Source organism: Sinocyclocheilus anshuiensis, unplaced genomic scaffold (genome assembly GCF_001515605.1).
Source record: "Sinocyclocheilus anshuiensis isolate Anshui unplaced genomic scaffold, SAMN03320099.WGS_v1.1 scaffold976, whole genome shotgun sequence".
NCBI lineage: Eukaryota > Metazoa > Chordata > Actinopteri > Cypriniformes > Cyprinidae > Sinocyclocheilus > Sinocyclocheilus anshuiensis.
Window position 1 is genome coordinate 2,828,387 of NW_015552538.1, and position 10,980 is coordinate 2,839,366.

The window sequence follows — 10,980 nt, forward strand, 5'->3', positions numbered from 1 at the left end:
CCGTATGAGCGACGCCAGCGCGCTGCCGCTGCTATATAGCCCTCTAAAAATAGCTCACCTTTCACTGCCTTCTACGGCCCGATTGACAAGTGTCATGAGCCAATCGCACTAGAATATTCAAATTATACTCCGCCTCTTTGGCCATTTAAGCACCGCCTTACTGGACGCTAGTGAGATCATCAACCCTATTTACCGTATATGGTCACGCACGGAATTGATTGACAACAAACCACGCCCCCTCAGTTCCCTTGGCTTCCTCTCGCTCGCGAGACAGCGAGCCCAGCAACTTGCCTTGGTGATCCACGGCATTCAAGAGAAAGGCAATCTGGAATTTATAGCGCAAAAGAGACAGAGGCAATGCGGAAATAGGTGGACAGTTCATGTCACCGAGTTTGCATCCCACTCCCAGGCTGAGGATCTGAGAGTTCGCGGGGATTGCAATTAAGTGACAAGAATTATTTTTATTTTCCTTCCTTTTCTCAGCGCTTAAAATTACCAGCTTTAAACTACACTTCGCGGAGGATTTGAAGCATTCTTTTGCATTTGACATTGGGCTGAGAAGAAAACAGATTATACCTGAGGATCAAAGCAACACTTTTTTTTCTTGTGAGCATCAACATGGACGTGTTGGCGAATTACAGTATTTTTCAGGAACTTCAGCTGGTGCACGACACGGGCTACTTCTCGGCGATGCCGTCGCTGGAGGAGAACTGGCAGCAGGTGAGAGAGTTTGCGCGTAACTACTTGCACTGTTAGTTCGCATAAATGAGCCGTGCGTAAATGCGCACATGCATCAAATGGAAACATTCACAACTTCACAGTGCGCGCTTATGCCCAAAACACGCTGTTTTCCGTGTCCAAATTATTCCGCGTTGTGGTTTTTAGTGATGCAAGTGCTGTTTTGCTTCTCTCACGCTAAAAGCATGGCTAGAACTCCGGTCTTTTTATTTAACCGAGTGAAAGTGATTATTAGTTTGAAGAATAATCTATAATATGCTTTAAGGAGTGAAATGCATATTTAGTACACTTCTTTGCTGTACACTCAAGGCAAAATAGATGTCAACGACAGAATGAGACACGAGATGATTCATGTGCATTATAGGCTACTTCTAACGGGAACTGACTGAATGGCGTTTTGTTAAGGCGAACGTAATGTGGCCAGAAAAAAAATAAAGGCTTGGCTAACAATAAGCGACTCGTTATTAAATAATGCATTTGCATCTGTCAGATTACTTCGTGTTTTTCTGCCCGACGATATCAAGAGCAGTTCCCGATCGTCATGTATTATGTATTACCTCCGCCGCGAGGGTGCGCACGTGAGTGGATGTGAGGAGAATGCATCCCTCTGCCTCTGAGAGCTGGTGTGCATCTGTATGACAATTTGCTGACTCTTTTAGGGGTAGAGATAATCAATAATAATAGTAGTGTTTTACATTTTTATGACATCCCACTTAAGCCTTCTGGACGATTTGGAAGTGATGCACGTATGTGCAAATTGGGAAATATCTATCAGGGTCATGTTTTTAAGTGATGTGGTCTTTATATGATCAATGCAAATCAATTGCTTGGTGTTCTTGGTCAATAATTTCTTTAGTAGCCAAATACAGCAATAATAGCAACAGGGTTTGGAAGTTCTGTAAATTAAACAGCAGCAATTTAATGCCAAGATTTATGGTTGGAGGTAAGAAGGACATCTGGTAATCGATGTGACGACGGACGCCTCTGCACGCATGCACCGGCTCTCTTCAGCTCATTGCAATTCCATGTGCTCAACTGCAGGGAAATGCAGCGAGTGGTTATTTATCGCTGGTGTGTGAACTTGAAACAGATCTACCCCCACTGGCAATTCAACTGGCACTTCTACACCAACACAAATATTATCTGGTAGCAAATGCAAATACAGAGATATTGGCATGAGTATAGAAGGAAAATGCAGATCTGGCGATCTCATCTCAATGATTAGAACAGTAATATGTCATGCAGGAAGACAGACAGTTCTGGTTCATCAGCTAATTCTGGCATTAATTAACTTAAAGCATCATGGTCATATCAAACAATGGGGCATTGCGTGCATGGGGCATTAATTCCCTGTGGTGTCGTGAACTGGCTGTCCAAGCACACATGGATCACAATTTTTACACTACAGTTTTACACTTCTTTGCTTTTATATATATATATATATATATATAATTTTATTTTACTTTATTAATTATTTTACTTTTACTGCTCTTAGAATTGAAACAAAGAGAGAGACAGAATTAGAATTAAGATTAGTTTACCAGCCTAATTATGACTCAAAAGAAAACAAGCTCTTGTGAGCTTGTACAACCTGCAGATGTGTTCATATGCCACTGGCAAAGACAGTTTAGAGATAGCAGAGAGAGTATCAGCTAACATTACAAGAAGAGGGGAACAACCACATGGAAACAGAAAAAAATAAAAGTTGAATTTATGACAAGAAAGTGAGCATGAAAAGAAAAAAGGCCTATCTCTGTAGATAGGTAAATATAAAGTTTTTTTTTCTTTGAGTGACATCACAGTTAAAGTGTGATGCTTTTACAGGTTGGGATGGTTTTAAAGTGTAGCCCTAGATCTGCCAGTGCAAGGTAAACAGCACCCTTTGAGCGGGAGACAAGATGGATAGCTGTGCTCGGCCCCTTGCGAGCGGAGCATGAATCAGACCTTAATGGAGGCGATATGGGTGAATTGAGTTTCAGAGCTCAGGCTGAGACCAGGGATGGGGCGCAAGGGCCATGGAGTGGAGGGTGACGGAGGTGATGTGCTCAGGGATGACGAGGGGTTGTCCGTCGAACGTGATGAAGTCCTCCCGGGCTTGATGTGCACTGCATCCATTCCCCACAAGGGACGCCGGCTGCTGGCACCGTCTCCCCCAACTTAAACAAAGACGCTATCTCTCACTGTCAAGACAATACCCAGAAGAGAGAGAAAAGAACACAGAGGGAAAAGACAGAGCGGGCGGCTCGCTGTAATCACAGCTTGCCAACCTTTCTTGGGGCAGAGAAGGGAGGGATTATTTCGGCGGTGACCCGCAAGTGAATTCAAAGAGTGGCTGTTTGTGCAACAAGAGAGCCCCTGTTGGCTCTAACCCCCTCCCTAAGCAGTGCCACCCAGTACGACTCTCAGAGCTCCTCACTGGAGGTTGGAAGAGCAGGTGGAGTGGCCTGGGGAATGAGGCAGAGGCAGTAAACAACACCATTAGAGGCAGCCAAGGCGGCTTGGCCAATTAGTAAGGATCACCTAAGAGACGGGTTGGGGGGCTGAGTCTGTTTGTCTGCATCCATCCATCTGTCCTCCATCAGCTAGTGCGTGTGTGCCTTTGTTGGTGTGTCGTCTGACAAGCAGGCCTTTTTGTGGGTCACAGCGAAAATGGGTCACTCTCTGTCTCTTTGTCTACAAAGTCTGGCAGACCTGTCCTTACAGCACTCTTCTCCTCGTTGTCAAGTGTTTTGTTTGGAAAGTTTTCATCAGCATCAGTAATTCCAAATGACTTTGTTCTAATTTCAGAAGCAGGGTTTGATTGTTTTGCACCTATCTCAAACCTTTTCTAGGACTACTACTCTAAGCATTGCGGTCCGAACCCATGAGACCGGATTGTCCTGACAATCCCAGCAAAACTTTAAACCTACCCTTTTTTCCCCATGTTCTATCAATAGCTTTAATGCTAAAAGGTTGAGAAATATAATCTGAGATGTGGTGAACTTCTCAATGCTCACTGGCAGCTGGAGGGCAGACGACTAACCCACAGAAACACATCACAGTCAGTAGAACTGGAACACATCTGAGCAGGGTCACGTAAGTCCCAGAGACTAGCTGAAGGCAACAGCTATCTGAGGCGAAGGCGGTGCAGATGTTGAGCTCGGTCTGTCCCAGAGAAGCCCAGTTTGACAAGATAATAAATCGCACTGCTTGCATATTCTGTGCTGTGAGTTTTTGCATTTCACAGCCCAGTAACTTTTTGAAACAAAGGGCTGGATAGTTGGGTCAGTGGATGGGGGCTGGGAAAGAGGTGGTGTATCCACATAATACCAATAAAAATGCATTTACATTGAGCTGGGCTACGTCAATGCTCCTGTGGGGGTTCCTCACCGGGCCTGCAGGAGCCCACCATCTTCACTAGCTTGCCCCTATGCTTTCTTGCTAATTTTCCCCTGCAGCCTATGGTGCAGGCAGTTGGCCATCCATCCCTTTATCGCATTCCTTTGCTGTCCACATTGAGCTCGCTCCAGCTGAAGGCATTCAAGCTTTCTCTGGGCAGTGAACACTGAAATGTGCATTATGTAATACCCTGAGGAACAAAGCTGCTTTCTCACAGTATATCTAAATTCTGACAGCACTGAGGATTCTCAAGCCCCTTTTCAGGTCTCTTTCTGCAATTGGTAAAGCTCCAGGAAACCAAAGTAATGGGCAAACATATTACCTTGTTGACAGCACCAAAGAAAACTCCCCTGAAGTTGTGGCGCGAGTGGTAATATTGGGATGTCTTCAGAGACCAAGATACTGTACTAAGCTCCTCCTTATGTCCTGGGAGACTTACAGGTCCAGGCAAAGAAGGTTCCTTGTACTCCCTCAAAGCTTTGTGCTTTCTGCAACAACCTATATTTTGTCAGTGGTGATGTTCTCACTTGCTGACCTTACTCTGAGGGAACCACCTTGGCATTAAATCTCAAACCTGTTCGACCGGCCCCACTTTGAAGTGTTAACAGGTCTATCAATACATGCTGATGCTCAGGCATTTGTTGAAATATAAGGACTCCCACGTCAAGATAAATAAGCCGTCAGAAAGTTATCTTAAGCAGATATGCAGTGCATCTGTGGAGGCCTGACTACTTTGACACCTTCCTTCCCAATCCTACAGCTTTGACCTCGGTGGCCCCTGCTGAACCAGTCAACAGGCTCCATTAGTCACTATGTTGGCGGTACATACTTTTGACCCACAATGGAAAGTACCTGTCACTCTTTATGATCCTATTACCGATTTGAACTTTTTAGAACTTATTTGATCTCATCAGCTGTTTGGTTTCCACTGGATTATCGACTGTCCCATATAATGGCAGGGATCAGCGAGCAGACAGACACTCATAAGTCACCACTGTGTTGTTATCAGTGTGACATCATAAACCAACCCATTGTTTCGGGCATTTCCTGTACGCTGCCCCTGCCAGTGACTAGACAGGTCAAAATCAAGCGCTGTCTGGGTTTAATATACACTTTGAATCACTGTCTTCTGAGATTACAAAAGAGCTGTCTATTTTTTTTCTTCCCGCCTACCTATATCTCTCTTGTGATTTAGATTTTGTGATGTGCAGTCTTTGGGAGTAAGTGCATTTACATCATGCACTTTAAACATTTTGTTTCAGTCGGACTAAAGCGATAATTTGTCTTTTTAAAAATGTTATGTCGATGTTTAGTCACTAAAGTTAGATATAAATCATATTAACATATTAGATTTTTGCAAAGTTGGACTAACCGGCTAATGTGATTATATCTCAGTTTCGTTCCAGCATGTATACCCATTAATCTACTACAATTTGCCTTATCTTTGTGCAGCCTGTATTTAATCCTTTAAATATTTGGTTACACGTTGTGTCATGTATACTTGCACAGCCAAAGCACAACTAATACAAAAAAAAAAAACACTGTAGCTCAAATACAGCATATAAATATTCTTAGTGACTACAGCAAAAGCGGAGCCCCAGACACAGTAGATCATTCAGCCCCCAGACAGCTAACAGTAATTAGGCAGTAGTGGGGTGCAGCAGGGTCTTTCATGTATAGGGCTGAACCAGGTCTCACTTTGATGTTGGGACCTTTCAGTCACATTCTCCTGTTACGTTTGAGTAAAGTTCATACTAAGGCTTTAACACAGGCTGTTTCTGAAGCAACACATCAATTTAATGTTGAATTCCATCTCTTTGTTAAAATAAAGCTGTAACCACAAGCTTGCATGACAGGTCTGGGCAACCTAATAAACAACTAGCTGTGGAAATTATACAGAAAAAAGCAGTACCTGAACTAACTATTATTCTGTGATTTTGAGTTACTACATTAAAGTAAAACGCCTTTACAAGATCATTAGCATTTGAAGCGTAGCCCTAGCTCACCCTCATATACACTATGTGCTGTTTACCAAATATCGCACACCAAGAAATTTGGCAATTGCTCTATAATTTATTCTCAGTGCTAGAGATAGATCAAAGACGGCATCAAACTGGCAGTTGGTAGGTTTTTAAACAGTCAAACATAGGTTTGGTGAAATGAGAAACTGGGGGATAATTGGCATCTCCAGAGAACACAACCTACAACAAAGTCAAGGGCTGAAAAAAAAAAATATATATAATAATGTCATGTGTTTAAAAAAGTCCCTAAATATTCAAAGAAAAAAAGTGATATTATGGGATGATTTTCCATTACAAAGACTTTAAAATGTCACAAGAGAAGAAACTGCGGTATTCTTTACAAACACACCATGGTATAAAACAGAAGTGTATAGAAGATGTGTCGCATGCAAACACAGTCAGGAACATTAAACAGGTGAGGAAATATGTGTGAAAACAAGGATTCAAAATGATAAAAAGGAAATAGACCACTATTATAAGCTATGGAAGTTGAATATTAAGCTTGTGACTACATTTCAAGGAAGCACTGTAGTTTGAGCCAAATATATCACCTCAACAGCCAAAAATAGTGCATTAATTATGAGATCATGAAAGTGAGTGTTATGAGAAACACTGATTTGCTGAGCAATGTACTGATTATGTTAAAGCCTATCTGTTTCCAGTAAGCACTGGAAGTGATCTCACTTTCGATCTGGCCACGCAAGCTTTGAGGCACTAATGGGCCATACTTATCTTCAGTGAGGGTGTCTGTTGTTTGTCTAACAGTGTCTAGCACCTACAATACGTAGCTGTGGGCACAAGAAAATGTGTGGTTGCATATGCTGCCTAAGGAACTGCAGAAGATTCACAGCATGCAGTTGATTCACAGAATTCCACAGATGCATTTCTACAGGAAACACTTGCATAGAACCAATTCTTTCTGGGGTAAAAGGTTGTGATTATTTGACCCAATGGCAGCACATGCTAAACTGAATATACCTACCCTCATTCATGCATTCAGTTTGCAGACAGGGGCCGACGTGCTAATTATCCCCATGCCTGTGAGTGATTGCTGATGGAGGTGGTCTTTTTATGTAGGGATCAAGAGCTTTTCAGGGGCAATGATTGAGGAGCTGTTGGATGGTAAGGATGGTGAGGGTCATTTGTCTGCTACCTTCTCGAGAGTCTATCAGCCCATGGAGACGAGAAGCAGTGCTAGGATGGACAGAGAGAGAAAAAGACAGAGAAAGATGAGTGTTTGGAATGCATCTTTATGCATGAGGCCTGTCGTCCCGCTTGGTCTCGATGGAGAGGCAGTTTAGCCACTCAAGGATTTGATTAACAGGCTGAGAGGAACCAGCCATTTTTCTCTAAGTGCAAGTGGACACACACGCATACAAACTCTGACTATCAGCCTGATGATATCTCTCACACCACCCTGAAAACATGGCAGATTGGAAATCAATACTTCCTCATTGCAAATGGTACCTTCAACACTATTTGAGACTGCAGCACTCAGTATTCTACAAATGTTAGAGTTACATAAACCAGGAGGGCATTTTATATGAATAATAAATATGGTATTTTGTGTATTCCTAACCAGCTATAAGTAGCCCTGCAGAATGTCAAGGTAAAAATAAAGAAATGCAGAGAGGAAAGAGCCGGAGAGGAAGGCAGAGGAGGGAAATAAAGGATGTCTCTCATGTTTATTCAAGTGTTCTTGACGTGAGATGCGGTGCTGATGGTCCTGCACTCTTTCTATCCTCTTTTGGCCTTCTGGAAATTCCCTGCACTGACACTGTCCAGATGGAAATGCACATACGGCAAATCCAAGACTGCTGTTAGCCTGTCTAATGTTCATATTTTGTAGCTAGCCAATGACAAATTCAAGCCACGTCACCTTGTTTGACATCACAGCACTAAAATGTTCACAGCCCACTCTCATCACAGTTCTTTGTATCTAGATATCTTTCCATCAATTGTCATGTTTTGCATGCATATGTTGTAGCAACAATACTGGCAAATCTGTTTCGATGCATTTCCTCTAGAGGAATTTGGAGTCTTTTGTCTGGTGGAGATTGTGATTTCAGATTGGGTTTCAGAGTGGCAGGAAGCTCAGGTCTGAATCACACAACACCTGCTGTCAAACTGCCAAACAAGAGTAGTGAGCTCATTGTTTGTTTTGGTGTTGGTAACATACAATGAATAAGGACAGGTCACAAGGACCATTCAAACACAAAGACCAACAACAGGTACTTTTCCACCAAGTATAAAATGCCTTTAGGGTATGTTTTGTGACCTTGAAACAACTTGAAGTAAAAATTTGTAAATGAATAAACATTGGCTGGCCTTGTTGATAATGAGCTGTTTGAATTAAAACTAAAGTACAAAGGGACAAGATTGGGTTTTTTTAATATTATTTTGGTTAATATCAAAAATCCTGTATTCAGATTAATCATACTGTTGCAGTAAGCATACTTACCAGCTGAAGCATACTTGTTTGGCCCTTTGCAGATCTGTGGAAGCAGCATCTAAAACAACACATACACAATAGTAACATGTAGACGTTTTGCAATACGGATATCTATTAATAAAATATTATGAATTTGGAACAATGTGCTCCATGCTAAAACGTGTCTCATCTGTTTCATTATTGATATGATTCTCCACTAAATTCAGTGTTTCTGTCTCAAAAGGAGCCCATACTCACTATTAGGGCAAACAGAATAATAATCCGTTTTTGTCTGCTTTCTTTCATGAACATAAATAAAACTGTTGTAGACATATCAGATTGGCCGCTGTAAGATATGCAGAAGTCTTAAGTCAAAAAGACATTAAAGTTGCAATCAGGTATTTTAAATAAAACATGGAAAATATACATTTGAATAAAATACTTTACAGTTTGAGAACCTATCCTACCCAGTTTGCCTTTTTAAATTGGACTGAACTATATTGTTTGTGTATTGTGTCAGGACAATGACAACAAATTATATATATATATTCGAAATTCTATGAGGGTAAAGTTATGGGAAAGAAAATGCCATTAGCACAATATATAAAACAATAGCAGTCAATAGAAAGTTCCCACCATGATAGAAAAACAAACATCTGTGTACATGTGCTTATTTGCATATCGTCTCTCTCTGATGGCCACATGACCTGGCGACAAACCAGCCTCCAGTTTGACTGTTCTTGCTCATTTCCAGTAACTCATTCTTTTCCTCCTCTCGATCATTCTTTCTTGCTCTCTCACCCAGTTTGACCCTGTCCACATGGACCTTTTAGAGCACAGCCAATGATTACCGTACAATTTGCATGATGTGGGCTGTTCCAATGCAAAAAACAAAGATCCTACGCGTATATAGATACATTGTACACAACAAAATAGAAGTCATATCATTACATTCATGGAATAAACATCATATTATGTACTTGAGATGTTTTATGCAAAATAATGAATGTTATTAAAATAGTAAAGCAGTAAAACTGCATCTATTCATGTGGAGGTCAAAGCAGGTGTATGGCACTTATGTTGAGAGGTGTGCAGGCAGGGTTGGTGTACACCCTCGCAGAGCCCTCCACCTAACTAACAGCTCTGCTCAGTAATTACATGGGGAGAAAATAAAAAGGGCAGATGCCCCCCTGGCACCGGGCACAGGACCAGTGTGTGTCCAACCTGGTGGTATGGAAGAGCATACAAGCCCGACTCTTTGCTTCAGCGAGCAGAGAAGCTTGACGCAAATACACTAGAGAGCTGAGTTTGAGCACAGTTCAGAAAGAAGGACCTCCCAATCAAACACAAACAGAGAATGTTTACGGTTCTTCTCCTAGAAAGCGAGTTTCTAAGTGTGCGTTACCACTTCCTCCCCATCCGCTGCCAATTCAGTGGAGGAAACCAAGCCCTTGTTTACCGACGGGATTCTCCACTATCAAATACCCCCCCCAACCCGCAGGCCCCCCTTTCCTTCCCCATGCCCCGAAAGTCACTCCCTCCACATGGACAACTGCCAACATCCTCTCCATTCATCAGCCCAACAGCCGTACTGTTACAGTTACGCTGGTTACAGCCCCTGGTGATGGTTGCTAAGCTGGTGCAAGCGCCATATTGTGTAAGCTTTATTTTAAGCCTTTTATTTTAGGAAGGCCAGACCCTCTGTAAATTGTGCCAGGTGCCATACTGTATACCTGATATAGCTCTGGCTAAGGATCTGCAGGCACTGCTGTCTCTCCTTGAGGCTGCTCTGAGCTGCTCTGCTGTGAGAACCACCTGTTCACTATCACTGGCACACTCCATTTTTCATCAAACTCAGATAAAGCTGAATCCTATGGAAGCGGAGTAAAAACTAAAATGGGTAGTTGTGCGATAAAGTTAACAAGAAAAAGTCAAATTATGAGATATAAAGTCATAATTGTGAAATATAAAATCATATTGTAAGAAATAGTAGTATTGCGACATATAAAGACAATTCAGTCACAATTAGGAAAAATCTGAGTCAGAGGGTTTTTTTTTCCTTTTTTAAAATTAAACCTTTAATTCAGCAAGGATGCATGAAATTGATCAAAACTAATAGTAAATACTCAGAAACATTAAACAACTGTTTTCAACATTGATAATGTTTCTTGAGCACCAAATCAGCATACTAGAATGATTTCTAAAAGATCACGTGACACTAACGACTGTAGTAATTCAGCTTTGCCATCACAGAAATAAATTAAGATATATTTTAAAACATAAAATATAAAGTAATTATTTTATTAGTTATTCAGGATTAATTATATTTGTAGCGAATCAGCTAATGGGGAAATATGAATAATTAATCATAACTAGTTATAATTAATTATAAATATTTAGATCCGCTGTAGA

At 41.5% G+C, this 10,980-nt stretch overlaps 1 protein-coding gene across 1 annotated transcript in view; it reads left to right on the forward strand.

Annotated features, from left to right (window-relative positions):
* The first annotated feature begins 269 nt into the window (after positions 1-269).
* The window catches only part of LOC107663863 (Krueppel-like factor 7), a 47,287-nt gene continuing 36,576 nt past the window's right edge, over positions 270-10,980 (forward strand). Inside the window, exon 1 of the mRNA XM_016454227.1 lies at positions 270-720. Coding sequence (XP_016309713.1) covers positions 619-720 — 102 coding nt within the window. The 5' untranslated portion in view covers positions 270-618. The remainder of the gene's footprint in view (positions 721-10,980) is intronic.